The sequence below is a fragment of the Podarcis melisellensis genome (genome assembly GCF_964234715.1).
Source record: "Podarcis melisellensis genome assembly, chromosome: 6".
In the NCBI taxonomy this organism is placed as follows: Eukaryota; Metazoa; Chordata; class Lepidosauria; order Squamata; family Lacertidae; genus Podarcis; species Podarcis melisellensis.
The window spans coordinates 67242752-67262238 of record NC_138538.1 but is presented as its reverse complement, the minus strand read 5'-3'; the positions used below and the strand labels follow the sequence as shown (position 1 = coordinate 67262238).

At 39.8% G+C, this 19487-nt stretch overlaps 1 protein-coding gene across 18 annotated transcripts in view; it reads right to left on the bottom strand.

Moving 5' to 3' along the window:
• The window catches only part of ADGRL2 (adhesion G protein-coupled receptor L2), a 244508-nt gene that overhangs the window by 74214 nt on the left and 150807 nt on the right, over window positions 1-19487 (bottom strand). For all 18 annotated transcript variants that reach the window (XM_081914094.1, XM_081914087.1, XM_081914086.1 and 15 more), the window contains exon 3: window positions 12242-12455. In XM_081914094.1, the coding sequence (XP_081770220.1) occupies window positions 12242-12455 (214 nt within the window). The remainder of the gene's footprint in view (window positions 1-12241; window positions 12456-19487) is intronic.

The following is a 19487-nucleotide window of genomic DNA, read 5'->3' as shown; positions in this document are numbered from 1 at the left end:
TTATGCTCATTATTACACTTTACCAAGTGAAAAGTATGGAGATGAGATTCCATGTGTAATCTATTTGTGTGAGGTGTTTTAATCAATAGTCTTGCTCTGCTGATTAAGCAGAGGCTTCTGTTTTGGCAAGATAACATTAGTTTCTCCTGTCATGCTCCAAAAGCCATTGGGGATCTTCAGCAGATCATTAGATATGCTACAATAAAGCTTTGGTACATTCCCTTTTCTTCCTTAAATTACTTCTTCACTGTCCTATCATTCCCTGTCACCATTGGCACTGCGTTATTATTACAGCTCCCCTGAAACTTGCACTAGAGCTATGTCTCCGGGCCATAGGATGCCATTTTCAATTGAGGCTTCTGCTTGAAAATATAAATTAAGAAAATTTCATTATCTCCTGCCAGGGGCCATTATTCACCACTGTTCTAGGGAAGATTAAAAATGCAAAATCTATGGTCTTGAACAAATACTCCAAGATTAAAATGAAAGGTTTGGTATAGCATGACAAGCCTGGCACGCATAGAGGAGCTAGATGTAGTACTGGATATGGAGAGGAAAGCTGAACACTGGAGTGGTCAGAATAAACACACACACACACACACACACACGTGGGAAGAGATGGCAGTGGTAGATAAAGAGCAAACTGCTTTCAGTAGCCAGACTAATGCAGCGTGATCCAGCCTAACTTGTCCATTATACTGCTATTAAATTGGCAATACATGTGAGAGAGTTTCTGCATGGGCAGAGGATGGCTCGCGGAGAGCGAGAGATGTGGTTTGCAGTGCATGGGCAATCTACAGTGGCGTCTCGGGTTTTGAACAGGCTGTGGAGGGCAATGGGTGGATCGGAGAGTGAGGGGGGAGAGTTTTTGTGCAGGCAGAAGTGGGTGGGTCGGAGACGGAGAGTCGGAGTCAGACAGTATGTGTGTGTGTGTGTGTGTGTGTGTGTGCACGCATGATTGTATGCAGGCCTGGGTTGTTGTTGTTTTTTTTCATTGAATAAACCACTATAATCCCAGTGTGTCACTGTAATGGATTGCTCTGAAGTAATTTCTGCACCTGATAAAGTAATTTTTAGGGACACCCCCCCCCAATCCACCCTGACCTGTTCTGTATTTTGCCCAGCCAAAGGTGGCAACCATAATACACATATATGTAAGAAACCAAACACTTGTGCACTCACACAGAAAAAGAGAAATGCTTATGGAGTAGCAGCGAAGACTCAGGGCCTGTGCATAAGCCAGCAACTTTAACACTGCAGGAGAAATGCGGATGCAGTTTTCCTTAAATGTTTAATAACTAATGATTTGTTGAATCTTATTAATTACTAAATAAACATAACATTAGGAAGCTAAATGTGGCACAATTAATATGGCAAAGAAGGTGTTTCACAGTAATGATCCCATTTGTCACAATTAATGTAATAAGTAATGCTTGTGGCAGTTATTTTTAAATGCGATACAAATAAAAAAAATACAACTATCTTCTATTTGGTTAGTTCTGTAAAATCAATCAAGGGATTCAAATTAATTTGAAAGTAAATAACTTAATTTAATTCTGCATCTATATGAATCCAATGAATGCAAATGGAATCCAATGGACACAATCCACCAAATATTACTTAGTGCATAAAGCCACCTTCAGGTTCCACTGTGAAAGGAATGACATGCGCACTGTGAAACTAGCTTCCCATCTAGTGATGTGATATGCCGGACATGCAACAACTGCCTGTTACAGCTTACTAAATCCACCAATCCATTAATATATCAATATGGGCAAAACAATAAAGATATAAAGCAAAGAGAACAAATACATCCAACAATTTTAAACAAAACAAAACAAAACACTGGAAACAAAGTAGTACATGATGTGACAGTGGGTAACCTATGTATCCTTTCAAACTGGCGCCCTTTACACATTTCAGACTACAACTCCCATTAGCCCCAGCCATTTTGACCAATGGTCAGTGATAAAAGGGAGTTGTAGTCCAGAACATCTGGACTACAGCAACTTAGATAAATCTGATGTAAAGGCATGTCCCACTGAAATTAGTACACCATACGTCCAGAAGGTGGACCCAGATAGATCTGTGGTTGAGCCTCTTGGGCTTGCCGATCAGAAGGTCGGCAGTTCGAATTCCCGCGACAGGGTGAGCTCCCATTTTTCGGTCCCTGCTCCTGCCAACCTAGCAATTCGAAAACACACCAGTGCAAGTAGATAAATAGGTACTTCTCCGGCAGGGAGGTAAACGGTGTTTCCGTGTGCTGCTCTGGTTTCGGTGTTCTGCTGCGCCAGAAGCGGCTTAGTCATGCTGGCCACATGACCGAGAAAAACTGTCTGCAGATAAACGCCGGCTCCCTCAGCTTGTAAAGCAAGATGAGCGCCGCAACCCCAGAGTTGTTTGCGACTGGACTTAACTGTCAGGGGTCCTTTACCTTTACTTCCATAAGGTGTGCTCACAACTGGCATAAAATAAAGACCCAGTAGATTTGGTAGTAAACACTTGTATGCCACTAATTATTTTATTTGAAATGTCCACAAAAGGGTTACATGTTTTACCATGTCAGAATGTTCTTACCGCTTTCTAGTTTTAATGTGATACCCCAATAACAACTTCTGCAAGCGTGTACACCAACAACAATATGTGGGATGTATTTTCTTTATATAACATAATTTGCATAGATTTTAAATACAATTTAAAACTGCCTTTGAAAGTTCCTTTAATTAGCAAAATAAGCATATTTTTTAAAAAAATATAACACCAGTAATTTGTTAATAAAACCTCTGATATGTTAGAAGCCTTGATAATTCTGAGCAATTTTACAAGACCTTTGGGTCAGTTTAATGCAAATTAGGCCTGACTCACTCAGAGTCTTATTAATCCAACCCAACTTTCTCGTTTGCAGAATTGCACATTCAACATAAAAGTAGCTTCATTTTAGGAGCAAAATAAGACATATTTATTTACGAAGCAGACCACTGAGGCTCTCTTAATTTCAAAGGGTCATCATGTCTCAACATAATGCAGGGGAAACATTATTGCAGATACATACAGCGAATAAATGTGTGCACACACTTATTTATTTAAGCATTTACAGGATGCCTACAGTTTCCAAACTTCTCGTGGGATAATTACAATGTATCTCTATATATTGGGGCCAGTGTCAATTAGGACCAATTACTATGAAAACGTTCACCTACTGCAGTTTTTGCATACAGAAACAATCACTTTCCATTTTGACAAGGGAAATGGGAAATCGCTATGGGATGTCCTAGTTAAGATTTAAATTAGCAAGAAAGTTGTTACCAGGACATATAGAAGATGCAGCATAATAAGACATGACCTTGTAAGAACCTTGGAGGCTATCGGAATCTGCACCCTCCTTCCAAAACTTGTTAATTATCTGCAAAAGGTACCAGTCTATTTGTGGCATAATATTTTTCTTTTGGGGAGCAAGGGATGAAGAAGGGTAGGGATGGACTTTTAAATATTTAATTAGTCGCATGATATGTGGATAGCGGCAAGCATTTTGCTTCTTGAGCCACGCTCTTCCTAATTGCACGCTCGCATTTAGATTGGCCATCGCAAACCTCTGGTGCGTGCAATTATTTATTCCTTAAAGATCTTTCCATGGAGAAAAATATTTCACCCTCATGGCTCTGGGTTTGCCTAAATGACTCTCTTAGCCCATTAATTACACTCTCTGAGTATTTCAGTCACTAATGATGCAAATGAGGGGGGGGGGAGTCAACACACAAACCTTTGTGTGCAGAATAAGTTAGTTCTTAAGAGTAAATACATTTCTTTCTTTCTTTTTAAAGTTACCCCATGAATGGAGGGAACACAGATATCCCCCTTTGTTGTCAATGCGATCTGTGTTTGCATTATATTTACGGCGTATAATGGCACAGTCCAACATACAGCGAAACACTAAAAGAAGCCAATATAGCTGGCTAATTTCAAGCCATTCCCAAATGATCCAGATTACTTTCCTTTTGTTCTTTTCCTCTTTCTTGTCCTGATTAAGATTGCAATCTGAGACCAGGCTGAATCTCTCCCCTGCCCCATACCTTTAGCTTTCCATTTATGGATTTAAAAAGTACAAATCTCAACCTGGAGACTAATAAGTAAATGAAAAGACTTTTGAGTTGATCTTCCGATTTCCCTATCCCTCCGCCCCCCATGTGGCTTAAAACTTGCGACAGAAGTGTTGTGACCTTGGAAGGATCTTTAATCAAGTCAGTACCAGTGGTGTCATTTTCTATTAAAATGTATCTCTAAAGTTTGTGCTACAAGTGCTGCGTTGTTGTCCAGGTTTCTTTCTTTCTTTCTTGAGAAAGACTGGATGCCACAAAGGATCAGTTATTCACCAGCCATGGCAATGTCTGGGTACAATTAGCATCTTGAAAGTTTGTAAAAGCTTCTGAGTTATAACACTTCCTCTGAAAAATCATTAATTTTTTTTGGAACTAAAAAGGCTTAATCTTGCACGGATTAGGTACATTACTTCTTTGAATGTGTTCTGCAAGAATCTACCTGACTCCTTCACAATGAATGGCAGGTTTGTATTATAATTAATATTGCTGAAAAAAGCCCCCTCCCAGCTCCACAAGCAAGTTCAGATGTGCGAGAAACGTAAGAGATTTGAGGAGATTCATTGACTCACATTGATCAGCTCCCAGCTAATCTCTAATCAAGTTGGAAATATTCATAATCTAATCCTTTTATCAAATTGCCTACCACTGCAAAGGCTTCGTGTGTTTGCACAATTAAAAACTCCGTGTTAGACATTATGCTGCATTACACTAGAAGCAAATCCTTTCCTATTGAAATACGCACTGGTTGACAGCAGGAAGTGGCTGATAAGAGAGGCAACAAGGCATTTCTGATGGCATTCATGATAACGGAACGCTACCTCCTATGTATTTAGTCTTACAGAGCACTCTCCAAAGTGATCCTTAAAATGTAGAACTACATTGAAAGATCTTTAGTCACAAAGATGAAGAAATAATCAAAGAACACTAAGTGTATAGTGTTAGTGACATCTCCTCAACTTACCTGTGATACTGGCAGTGCTCTGAAGAAATACATTTGAAATGAGAAATCACCTACAGATCTACATATTTGATACATTTGAAATGAGAAATCACCTACAGATCTACATATTTGTATCACAGAATTTACCACCTGAAAGTAAACATCACATGTGCAGGGGCGTGTGGTGTGTAGAGAAATGAGTCCAACCAGCCTCATTTTTGCACATATATGAACAATCCTTCACATAAACCCTAAGGTTGAGGACAGCGCTGTGATTTATGCTGAAACAATAGCTTTGCAGAGTTCATAAAATGCCTAGATTAAAGACATGTTCAGCATCATTACCCACTCTAGCTAGAAATCACAGCAAGAAAGCCATGCTGGAAGAGCAAGGTTAAAAGATAAGCTTTGCACCAACAGCCACTACTAAAATAATATGGGTGGTTTTACACTTACAATGGATACATCTCTGTTAGATGAAATATAGTCCAGTCTGGTGTACCTGCCTTCCCTAGTTTGGAAATAAGAATAAGGAATCCAGTGAGGGGAGGATACCACCATAGTATAAAATGATTATTTGTTACACCATATAAAGGTTTTGAATGTTCGGGGACACTGATTGGAGTGCAAAGTATGTTTGTTTAATAAAGTGGCTTACACACATACCCAACCCCTGATACTTTCTCAAACCTAAGAAAAGCTTGACGCAGGATTGCAATATCCACTGACCGACTGCCTTATATGCTTTTCCTAAGTAAAGGGAACCATGCCATCAAAAAGATAGAAGCATTTATGGCATGTCCCTGGCCTCCACAAGTTGAATAGACCTTTGGCTCTACTCACAAGGGGCTCCTCAATGTGACCAGGAGTCCCAATAACAGAGGAGTAAACGCCACGAGTACAGCTGATTCCCCCTTCAAACCATGACTCAATGGGTGGAAGTTGGGTGTAAAGGTCACCAAGGGAGAACAATGAATAATGAAAAAGATGTAATAGACCAGCGAATCATGTATCCTACTTCTCTGATAAATATTGTCAGCATCTTGACTTTCTTTCAAAGTTCTGAGCATTTGTGTATGTAAATCAGGGGGGAAATATTCATGTTCCTATAATGACCTTATTTTAAAAGGAAACCGAGACTCTAAATTTGCGACGGTAGAAATCTGAGGCATACCCATCTCTAGAATAGTTCAGGCTATTGTTATGTTATCAAACAATCTGCCATTAGAGCTTTATATGAGGGTAATTTTTAATTCCCCACTGATGGTTCTTGCGGCAAGCTGAAACACACTGACTGAGTAGAGCATTCAGTCTACGTTACACTCTTAGACTGCATTAACTTCCTAGCAGTAACTTGCTTTATAGGCTCAGTTCATCATGACCTATAAAATGTTAGACTGAAATGCTTTAAATATCTGCTAACACCATGTGCAGGCCTGGGAGTACAAGACAGTGTGCTATGAAGCGGCAAAGACAGTACTCTTCGGAGAAACTAGCACACACTCTTATGTCACTGATATAAACAGGGTAAGCATGATAAATAATGGATAACACAGGCATGGTCTTTACAAGCAACTGGAAGTCTGGTTGGGTCTGGTTTAGTTTCCTTTCCATTCTCTTCAAACAGATTTGCAGGGGTGGGGATGTAAAGATCCTCCTCTATTTTGTGCCTGTGAGGTTCTGCTTCATATTCGTAAGGGTTGTGTTCAAGTCTGGAGTTATTTAGGCTTTTTGAGTAATGATGACCAATTTATTAGGCAATTAGCTGCAACTTCATTAATGGAGGGAGAACAGATGCTCTGTTAACATCGGGCTATTGTTCTTCTCCTTGACCCTTAAGCTCTCACATTTCAGCAATTTCAGTAATGCAAAAATGCCATTACAACATCTGATTAATTCAGGGCTGGGTAGGCTGGGCAAATACAAAAAGACCCTGTGAAGCACAATGGGAAAGGTGTCCCTTTCTCACACTCTGCTACAATGGCCTAATGGAGCCAAAAATGTTAAGATGTTTAAAATTAAAACTTTGAGACAATTGTATGTGTGCCACGGTATTTTTTTATCAACACAATCTGAGAGATCAGTGACTGCATCAATCATTTTCCCAAGGAGCATTTAGTTTAATTTAATTTGTTAACCCTTTTCTCTTTTATTTTCTCTCTCCCAACCCCTTCTTTTGGTAAACAATGTTGCTGTGTGTTGCCTAATGCTTAGGTCTATAAACTCTACAAAATAAAATTCCTTTGATGACTTAAAGCCCTTAGTATTTTCTTGTCCTTTTAATCTTTACAGGTTCTCATTTTCATGTCTGTTTTTTTTAAGTGTCAGTCCTGTTTACTACATGATATTCAACATATTTCCTCCAGAGCAATGAACCTTAACAGAAAGCTTTAAATTGCCTCACATAGAAAACCACATTACTATTAATTCCACAGCAACCGTATAATATATAAACTATTGCTTTGCAAACTCTAGAGCAATTAGACCTCTCGGCTATTTGACTAACTCTGCTTCATGATACCCAGTGCAGTTAATTATATTTTTTGATGTTAATAGTCTCTGTCAGTTTCAAGCATAAATCCTCTTTGATGAATATTTAAATTATATTTGAATAAAAATAATCTTGGTTACATTTCCTATTCAACAGTCATCATAGCTTAATAAAGGTCTGCTCAGCAAAGGGCTGAGATAAATGGCTCCATGATCCCATGTACAGGAACCCTAAATCCACTTTACATCTGATTTAGCAGCTACAGTGACCAATAATGTAATATAATTAGTGATGTTGTTATGGTGAAAAAGAATGCTTTCCCATTATAAATAACGGCATTATTGTAAGCTTAGCGTATGCTCATTTAGTATATTAAATGCAGCAGAACATAAATCAAGACAACTGATTTGAGCAGGACTGCTTGGAAGAGAGAAGGGTATATCTTGATAATGACGTGGGCTGAAAGGAGCATGGCCTTTTAACGTGTTAATTCTGCCTTTAAGATGTTAGTACCAAATTTCATTTTTTCCATGGAGATTTGCTCTGGGGCTAATATATTCTTTCAGGAGCCATGAGGCTTGGCACAGAACTAACCTGCAACCCCAAGCTATTTTTTCCAAGAGTTCTTTTAAATATATATTAAACCCAATGCTGATTCATACTATTCTTAGATGTGTGTCTGGCCACTTATTTTCAATCAAGGCAGATGTCCTTCATCAGCATGCATGCGGTCATCTGAAGGTTCTGGCCTTGACGGCAATTTACTACACTACATCTCAGCCTAAGGTTGGGTGGAAAATATATGGCCAGCAATACTTCTGAAGGCAATGTAAGTCAAAGCTTAAATCAATACTATCAGAATGCTACACAAGAGAAGCCCCATTAAAGGGCATTGCACCTTGCATGCACTGAATTCTTACGGAAAAGAATCCATCACTGCAACTGCTGCCAACAGAAAAGTATTAATGGCATGATTTGAAAGGAATCTACAAGTCTATATTATTATTTTCCTCCTCTTATTTATTCGTTTAACTCCGGTTACATTATTTGAGATACAGTAGTAAAAGGCTGTTGAGATTTATTTTTCTTATTTACTCAATTACACATCAGTTTAAAATTCAGCAAAACCACAGCAGAAAACCACGCAATGGAAGCATGGATTAAAAATGTCCTCTGGCTTGTTTTTTCTGTGCTTTGTTTCAATGCAGTGTTATAGTGTTTTTTCCATTAAATAATGAAGTGGCCCATCACTAGATTAATATTTTATTTAAAAGTTTTTTAAAAATAAGACAAATTTAAATCTGGACTAAAAAAAGCAAAGAAACTCTGTTAAATACCCCCAAAAAAAGACTGATATGATTTCTTGTACACCTTTCCCCCTGTCATGTGTCAATCATTCTGTGCCATCAAGACTGACAGTAATGAAACTGCATTCAGGTGGGAGATCATGTAGGATAGTTGCTAAGAGCTACAGATTATAAAAATAGTGAGTTTAGACAAGCCGTTCTCAGTCTCAGTCCTAGCCTACCTTGCAGTTGTTAAGGAAAAAACAAATTCAATTGAAATAAAATTATATTAACCAAAAAAAGAGTTATTCAACATGGTGAAATTCCGGTGGTTTAGACTTCAAATCACTTTAGCCCCAGCCAACGTGGCCAGTAGTCAGGATTGAAAGGAATTCTAGTCTAAAACATCTGGAAGACACAGCCTGCTTCCTCTGGTAAGTGCTAAAAACTATCAAATATTGTTCAGGTAAATGTGCCACTTCAGTCAGCCCTAGGACCTTACATTTCTTTGCTTTGAGAACAAAATGAAATCACAAAATGTGGTCAGTGTTAAAAAATGACCTTAAATAAAAAGAACTCTGCAAACACTCATCTGACTACAAATTTACTTTTTGATATGAGTGTGTAGAAAGAATGCCCGTGTCTGTGAGTCTGCTTTGATGTGAGCTCTAAATAAAGGAATGTCTAAGAGGAGAGTGTCTGGCTCTGATAATCATGTACAGTAGAGGTTTGTCAAGCATCTTTCAGACTCCTGCATTGAAAGCCAATGACATGCCAAAGGAAAATAAGGACCTGATATCTGAGCTCAGTCATTTACAATGACAGCTTTGATGCACATTCATTCAGGCAATGCACTTGTCCAAATTGGTATCTGATATATGACCATCAATACAATCAGTTTTGGGGGCAGAGAAAGAGCAGCAAGTATCCGGAATACTGAGCGAAAGAGAAAAAGGGGGGAAAGTAGGTTGCAGTTGACTAGATGACAACTTTCACACAGAAGACCTTTCAGAAAATAGTAACTGCCACAAGCTGCAGAAGGAGCAGCAACTAGAGTCACATGAAAGCAGGGAAATGCCCACATCTAAAATTGGAAAAACTCTAACCCTAAAAGGCTTCATTCGCAGTAACACAGTGCCCTCTCTGGATGAGAAACCTGGCAATAAAGCAGTGAACATTAAGGACATTTTAAACTCATGTTAAGACATACCATTTTAACACTGTGTTGATGTAGATTTTTTACAGAAGCATGTTCTAGATGCTGTCACAAGGCATATACGGTACAATTCTCCAAAATGATTTTCTGTAGGGTGCGCTGTAATGCGATAATGTAGTGGGAAAACCATTTTCTCAAACCGGTTTAGGTTTTCTACCCATGCAGACCTGAGGCTTAAGGGGCCTTAAAAATTCAGGATGAGATTAATCAGATGAGATGGGTGATTTCCCTATCGAACTATCCAAGACCGTGAGCTCTAGTCAAAGAATTTCCTTTATTCATTATCGTTTGAAAGAAAAAGAGCCAGCCTTGTTTTCACTTGAAAGGAAGCTCATCTGATATTCCTGCACTACTACTCCCCCTCCCTTGCTCTGACAAGCAAGGGAATACATGCAATGCTCACAGGACAGGATCTGATCGGAAAGGTAATTTATTTTTGTTTTGCTTTTTTCAGCCATGTGTCACTCACTTTGACAAAAGGAATTAAAAACATCATTTGTCAGAAAGATACTTGAGTCCCAAAGAATATCTCCATTTCCTGTTGCTTTCTTCCCCGAAATAAATGGGCTTTTTCATCATTATACATTTAAGACAATAAAAAGAAAAGGAGATCTCAAATTAAAGGTCTAAGAATTTTGAAAGGCCTGCCCCTAACCTACAAATAGAAAGGTCAGGAGAGCAAAGCAAGTAAACATCTCTTGTATTAAGCTTTGACTTCATTCACAGCTGTGTCCTGTGAAGGATAAATGAGTGGCAGAAACACGTTAAGGGGGCACTGCTATTTGTTTGAGAAGAAGGCGTGGTGTGTCATCATTTACTAGCTGGGTACACCTAGTGAACTAGAATCAGTACACCAATGGAAATTATGCAGATTATTTCATTTCTTATGGAAGTGTTTTTAAATATACCCTTTGTATCTAGCTGGATAATATTTAAAGACGTCTTTCTGTACAAGTGAACTGATTTTTACAGATGCACAAGCCCTCACAATATCAGGAGGTTTGGTGGCTTTTTAGTTAAAAGAGCAGACATGATAGAAGTTTATAAAACTATGCAAAGTGTGGAGACAGTGAGTAGAGAAAAGTTTTTTCCCCCCGTCTCTCATAATACTAGAACTTACTGAAAGAAGCTGACCACATAAACTAATCTGAAGCAGGAGTTTCTCAGTGAACTCATTTTTCTAAATCATTTCCAGCTTTTTGATTGCAGTGGCCTTTATACCCTTTGTGGGAAAGCTTAGAAATGATCAGAATGACCAAAAACTTAACACACGTCATCAGTTTAATGACTGGTTGATTTCCAGAAATTTAAAATGAAGTGTAAATTATTCGAATGCAATACTGTTTTCAATTCCTTCTTTTTTAAAAGACCTATGTGGATTTTTGTGTGTGCGTGTGGTGGTGGGAAACAATAAAAGATTTAACATACTGAAATTTGCATTGAAGCAAACGGATGGACAGAGTTTTAAGAAATATTTCCATAGCGGTTACAGAAACTGACCACTCTTTGGTCAATTTACCAAAACAAGTAAATAAATGTTAAAACATGTTTCTAATCTGTTCCCCATGTTGGGAGGGAGAAAAAAAGTGGGGTGGCTTTTGGTCTGTCAGATGCCATCCCAGCCCATTTTAAGCACTGTAAATTTTGATAAAGGTTTATCACTTTCAACAGAGGTTATAAGAGTGGCTACTCCCCCCTGTCATTAAGTTCAAAGTATAATCAGGTTTCTTTTTCACCTATTGTGTAGGTGGGCTGGTTATTAATTTATTTATTGCATTAAGATTGCAATCCTGTGCTCACTTACCTGAAATTCTATGGCACTTCCTTCTGAGTAAAGCTGCATAGGCATGTGCTGTTTAATTAGCATGAATATTTAGAAACTTCTTAAGCAGGTTCTCAGAAAACTTCTGAGTGAGATTCTGACCTCCCAGAAGACAAGGATATAGCAACATTTCAAACACATTAAAATGTTTCTGTCTCCTTGCAGTCACCTTCCTGCTTTTTTTTTTTTTATAGAGAGAAAAAACTTAAACCAGAAGATTCTCAAACACTTGCTAGTGGCTTTATTTCCTTAGTTTTTCTAGATTAAAATGACTGGGGTATTTGAATATTTTCCCCCAGGATTTGGGGGGGGGGTTTGCGGGGGGCGCTAAAGGGAACAAATTGTATTGCAACTTTCTTATATGAATTCCTTTTCTGTACTGCTCTTACCTTTGTGTCATAATCTTGTAGGCATCAGGGAGGAAACATTCTGTGTTCTCCATCTGGAAAGGGTCAGCATCGCAAATCTTGTCGTCTGTCCGTCCATAATTAGCACTCTCTATCATAATGACATCACTTCCTGGACACCGAAGATCGATGGAGTAGCCCTCGCAGGACAGTTCTCTCCTTACTAAACCAAATGGTAATGCTGCTCGACTGAAACCTAAAAAGAAATTAGAAAAAAAGACGTTTAAGTTACAAAGCTATATATTTGGAGGTGGGGGTTAAACTCTTAAGAGCCACAGCACACGTAATCATGGGGAAACTGTTCTAATTGTAACTATCATGGAAATTGTTATTGTCCAATGTAGGCTGCATTAATGCATGTTTCATACTAGATATGGAGGACATAGCATGGAGAAAATAAACATCTTGTTCACACCGTTCCCAAGTCATGCTTAAAAGTAACAAATGTTCAGAACACATTACCCTACAAATAAACACATGGTCGGAGCTCATGATGATTATTTTTTTTAAGTTATAAACTTCAGAGTGTACAGGAAATGGCCAAGAGAAAACAGGGCCTTTCTCAACCCTACACAAGTCAAAACTCTGCAAGGACGATGAATGGAATTTTCACATTAAAGTGCGGATTGGCGGCTGAGTGGCTGGGTCACATTCTGGACAGCAGGTTTACAACCATGCTTACAGCCATGAACCATGCTTAACTAGCTGTACTTTGTGTTCTACGGCTGCCACAATTAAATTAAATTAATTATTTTTAGCAGATGTTTATGATTGGCTTTCTCTGTCCCTGGGACTGGGTCAACCGTTGGACTGACTTTATTTTAAAGTCGTGCACTGAGCAGTAAGTCCCTATTTATTTTACCTGTCCATCCCCCCCAAGCCACTGAACTTAAAACAGCCTGCAATGTTTATATAGCAAGCCCTCACACAGCTTTCCCCTTACCCCCTGACTCAAAGTAACAGAGGGGCAGGGCACCTACCTGTGAAAAAAACAATAAAAAGTAACAGGCTTAATAAACTCTGAAACCTAAAACCAGTGTGGGTCTTATTCCTCCTCCAGTTTCCTCCTCCCCCTTTCTGCTCTTTTCATCTTGGGATTCCTTGTGCCTGTATTGTGCACTTTCACATCTATTTCTTCCCTTTGAAAATAATAGTGTTCCTCTGAGAATTATTGCCGATTTTATTAAGACAACAACAAGAAGAAGAGTTTGGATTTGATATCCCGCTTTATCACTACCCGAAGGAGTCTCAAAGCGGCCAACATTCTCCTTTCCCTTCCTCCCCCACAACAAACACTCTGTGAGGTGAGTGGGGCTGAGAGACTTCAAAGAAGTGTGACTGGCCCAAGGTCACCCAGCAGCTGCAGGTGTAGGAGCGGAGACATGAACCTGGTTCATCAGACTACAAGTCTGCCACTCTTAACCATTACACCACACTGGCGCTCTCTCTCTCTCTCTCTCTCTCTCTCTCTCTCTCTCTCTCTCTCTCCCCCCCCCCCCCGGTCAAAATAAGTTGTGATCATTCATTTAGCTGCCTGATATAACTTTCAATACCTATCCTGTAGAGCTACATTTTGACTCTGCATAAGCAGTTCTGCTTCCTTCAAATGTGAGGGGCTCCACCCTCCTCTGACACTTGGTTGGTTCACACATCAAGCTAAGCGAAAAATGAGGAAAGGTGCTGGACTCACATACTAAATCCAAATGGGAAGGTTCAACAGTGATAGGGCTCCAAAATACTTGTGCCAGTCAGGACTCTCAGTAGTAGGCTAGGTGGATTCAGCTTAAAATAGAAGGAGTCATCTCCCCCTCCCTCCCTCCCTCCCTCCCTCCCTCTCTCTCTCTCTCTCTCTCTCTCTCTCTCTCTCTCTCTCTCTCTCACACACACACACACACACACACACACACGCTAGGAAGCAACAATCCAATCCAATGCACATCTACTCAGAAGGAAGCCCCTCTGAGCACTACTTCTGAGCAGACATGCACAGGGCTGCTCTCAAGATTGATTCAGCTAAGGCTTTTAAGATACCCACATGAAGGCCGTGCTTTAAACACTGTGTGACAGTACAATGGATAAATTCATTCAGCGCAGTACACAGCAGGTTCACATCAGAGCCAAAAAAAAGCTGAGAATAAGAGGATAGCTCTTTACGGATGTACGCATTATGCATTTCTGTAGCACTTTCTTATACGCGAAAAGATATGGAAATCCCTTCCTTATACAATCCTCGCCAACAACCCTGTGAGGGGAATTCGACTGAGAGGCTCTGGGTCCCCCCCCCCCACCTCAAAAAAAGCCACTTAATGTGTTTTGTAGCTCAGCCTAGATTGGAATCCTATCCTACATTAAAACCCACACACCATTTATTGTGCTGTATACATTCTTTTCATGAGATATATCAGAAACTGGGGGGAAAAGAAATTTTCTCCAAAGAGTGGCAGCATCCGAACAGGAACTGTATTTCTAGAACTGGGAGAAAAGAGGCCAAACCAAATTCAGAATGCAGTGGTGCAGCATTTGATCTCTAGGTACATGATGGTGGTGTGGTTTAGGAGAAGTAACCATCATCATAATTTAGAAACCAAATGTTCACATGTTTTTGCTCAAAGTTCTGTCGTTATCGGTTCAACTCTTGAATGAAAACTGCAGGAACAGAGGCAGCTGAAGGGGATCCAGGCCAGATCATCCAACCACCTTCTGATGACGTCACTCTACATAATATTGCCAGTTTGCATATGCATGGCCCATAGGTACAATAGACGCCTTTTTTGTTCTTGTATAGAATCTAGATGTTCTCTAATATCTTGCAGCCTATCTCTCTGACCAACCCCTCTTGATGTCATTCATCTATAGCTCAGTTGGTTAGAGGGTGGTGCGGATGATGCCAAGGTTGCAGGTTCGATCCCCATATGGGGGGGCTGCATATTCCTGCATTGCAGGGGGTTGGACTAGATGATCCTCAGGGTCCCTTCCAACTCTACAGTCATTTGATTCTATGTCATTTGTTGATCTGTTGCAGCATCAGTCTGGTGTCATGGTCCTCTCTGATTTTATTAGTTAAGTGCTCTGATGAAAATGCTTAGTATTTGTGCAGTGCTTTGAGGGTTCAAGGACGCAGGTGGCGCTGTGAGGTAAACCACAGAGCCAAGTCTTGCCGATCAGAAGGTCGGCAGTTTGAATCCCCGCAACAGGGAGAGCTCTCGTTGCTTGGTTCCTGCTCCTGCCAACCTAGCAGTTCGGAAGCATGTCAAAGTGCAAGTAGATAACGGCGTTTCCGTGCACTGCTCTGGTTCACCAGAAGTGGCTTAGTCATGCTGGCCACATGACCCGGAAGCTGTACGCCGGCTCCCTCGGCCAATAAAGCGAGATGAGTGCCACAACCCCAGAGTCGGTCATGACTGGACCTAATGGTCAGGGGGTCCCTTTCCCTTTCCCTTTGAGTGTTCAAAGCAACCCACACGACTTATCTAGTTGAAATCTTTTCAATAACCCAGTAAGGTAGCTATTATTATCCCACATATTGCAGTTGGGCAGATGGAGGCTGAGGAAGGGTAGCTTGCTTAAGGCAAGCTACCCTTAGTGAATTCATGGCAGAAGTATGAGTCTTGATTCATAATTGGTTTCAGCCACTATGCTGCCCCGGCTTCATGAAGGCTTTTTGACAAAATTGCTGGGAATCAAGGATATACTTGTGTCTTCATCAGGCTTCCTCAAACTCAGCCCTCCAGATGTTTGTGGCTTACAACTCCCATGATCTCTAGCCAACAGGACCAGTGGTCAGGGATGATGGGAATTGTAGTCTTAAAACATCTGGAGAGCCAAGTTTGAGGAAGCCTGGTCTTTGTGAAGCAGACTTCCAAGATCAAGGAGGAAATCTGCTAAATTTAGTTATTGTTGAACTCAGATTTCCATCAGCCTGAGCCAGCTGCTGCATTAAAAATGATCAGGGATGATGGGAGCTGTCGCCCAACAACATCTGGAAGCAACCTCTTTGGCTACCCTTGATCACATCTAATTGGTGAAACTCAATCAGCAGTTTTGGAATCTCTCAAAGAAAACAAGTCAAGTGCCTTTGCTACTGGCAAAAAATAAAAAATACAAACTAATATTTTTTAAGAGCAGAAAGTATATTTTTGAATTCCATATCCATGAAGGACAGAATTACAGTGTGAATCAGGGGTTAGATAGTTCTGTCATCCAAATTTCTCCTATACTTTCCCAATAGTTTGCAAGAGGTTGTATAAAACAATATTGTTCCTACATTCCAAGGTTAATTCAAGATAAAACAGATGATAGATAAAGAGTTAACTATAGTTTTGTCCATTTTTAGCAACCAGCCACCTTCAGTTTAAATATCATTATTATTTATTAAATTTCTATACTGCCCTTCATCCAAGGATCACGGGTGGTTTAAAATTTAAAAACACAAAAAAACACTCAACATAGTTTTTGCCTGGTGCAATACATTCCAAATGTTCAGTGCCAAGCCTTAATAGAAAATAAAAATCATAGAAGCTGAAATAGATAAAATGGAAAAAGGGTACACCAGTAAAAAAAGTAAGTAGATCTAGTTTGCTTATGAAAAGCTGGAAATGAATTTGGAAACACACCAATTAGTTCACTGGTTTACTCAGGCGCAGAATACAGCAACGTAGGTGTTTTGGATGCAGTGAACATGGGTGTAAAAGATGGAGCAGGAAGGGTAGGTACAGTTCTACTCTTTAACCTACATTGCAGTCTGTGTTCTATATCTGGGTAGTTCAAATATAGAAAATAGTAAGGTTCAGGTCTGGTCAATTCCCTAGCAAAAGGCAGCTCCTTCCCTGCCTTCCTGCTTTTTCTGTGTCGCATTTTGGAAAGAGACGAATTATGTGGAATGATGCAGTGTGTACAGCAGCAGAAGCAATCCCTCTATAAAATCTTTGCCATGTCATCACCATCATTAACATATGCAAAAAAGAACTGCTTGTAAACAAAAGGGCTTCCAGCGAGCACCGTGATCCTTATATTTTAGTCTCCTTTTCCACACACACCCTTTACCGATACGTAAAGGCAAAAATAAGCATTTCTAGAAGCAAAGTGTAATTCAATCTATCTTGCAACCCTGACAATAATAAAAATAAAAAAAGAACTGGTGGGAGGCCCTGTGAGCTAAAAAATCAATATTGCAGCTTTGTGCCGTGCAAATGTGAATACTGCCAAATAGCAGTGCTTAGGGTAAAATGAACTGCTCTGCTCCATTTTGTCCTCTCTGAACAAATGATTTTGAAAAGACAGCTTTTGGGGAGGGGAGGGGGAGCTATAAAATGTCAAACAACAACTCCCTGTGCTTTAGGAAAGCGCTTGGAATAAATACTTCCCGGCAACAGGTGCAGTGAAAGAGGGCTGAAATATATTCACATGCAGGAGATAAGTCCTGGTAAACAGATGTGTTGCTTCACAACAGAAATTAAGAAGCCCAATGCCTAGCTGCCAGTCCTAGTAACTGCACAATTTCAAATCCCTTCAGACGCTCAGCCAATACTTTTGGCCACCAAACCACTTTCTAGATGTATCACCAGCCGTTAATATTTTGAACACTCTGTTTATTATTATTGAGATCGTGTATGTCAAGTGCGCTGAACACACCCAATGACACATACATCATCTTTAGACTGCAGAGCAAAAGAAAACAGGTGTTTCTAATGTTTTTAACCAATTGTTTGGAAACTAGATACCGAAGGTACACTGATCAAGTTGGGTCTCCAGCTGTTTTTGGACTGCAATTCCTATCCTCCCTGATCACTGGTCCTGCTAGCTAGGGATGATGGGAGTTGTAGCCCAACAGGTCCTGGTCCAGGACAATCAGATAGAACAGCTGAACATCGTCAAGTAAGATCCTGTTCCATGGCAGAATATGCTGCCATTGATTATATATTTATTTTGTGTATTATATACTGTCACTTATTTCACACACACACATGTGAATTCTATTTCTATGTGTTAAAACTGAAATAAAACTTAATGAGAAAAAGAAATAGTGAGCATTCAACATATAATGTTCTCTTGCATGCTTTTTTCAAATGTTGCATACCCTACACTTCGTTCAATAAAATAAATCAGCTTTTTCACTCCCAGCCCCCCAGCTCATTCTCTGAATTGCCGAAAACCTCCATAAAAAGACACTGATGGTGGATTATTACTTTGTGCTCCAGATAAACTTTTCTGCACAGCTCGTTTTTATTTAATAAGAGCACGTCCACCGAGGAAGGAAAAGGCGGCTAAGATAAACTGCTTTCCCACAGTAGACTTAAAATGAGCTTCATGATCAGTTAAAATTGTTCTCGGAGGTTTAGCAAAATGGCATGCTTTGTTCCATTTACCATCCCTCTTTGCTTTAGGTAACTAAATGGCTTGGTTCTCGGAAAATCAATAATCTACATTAATCAAAGTACAAAGGCGATAATAACAGCTTATGCCCTCAACCATTTAAACTGTGAATAGTAACAATAGGACCTGTAGTGAGGAGGAGAACTTTCACCTTTGGATTTCCCCCCCAGCAGAGACAAATAAAAGTGGCTGTGCTGTTTCAGGCTACCATCAATTTTGCTTACTGTTAACAGTGAGAAACCTTTGGGTAAAGCATAAATCACAAGAGTACCTCTTTTCTAGAAATCTGACATTATTCCAAAGGACATAATGCAAGTTACTGGAGATACCATGAGCTCTATTGGAGGATAAATGCATACCTCTTCCAAGAATGAAACAGTGCCTGCTTCTTCTTTTATCTTTTTGCTCTCAGAAAAGAGCATTTGCAAATATCACATTCCCCACCCCCAAGAAAAAATAGAATGTTTACAGTTGTCTTTCTGAGAGTCTTTGGAAACCATGAAACATGATGACACAAGTTGCAATGGTACATGTTGGGCAGCGTTTCAGTTCTATTTGTGAAACAAATGACATGCTCGTGGAAAAGGGTTATTACATTACCAATCACAACAAAACAAACTACAGGGAAAGGAAGGCAAAATGTAGTGTTATCAGTATCTATCTTTCCACTAGACAAAATATGAAAAGTGCAGCTTTTAAATTTTCAGCTCTGATGAGTGGTCATGTGTCCTAGCTTCCAGAGGGGAATCCTCTGTCTATCTGATGGGCTGTCTGGTTCTGGTTCAAGGCTGGTTTAAAAACAGAGCCATAAGAAAGGAGAGCAGGGGGCCTCTCAGTTACCCACCAATAACAATTA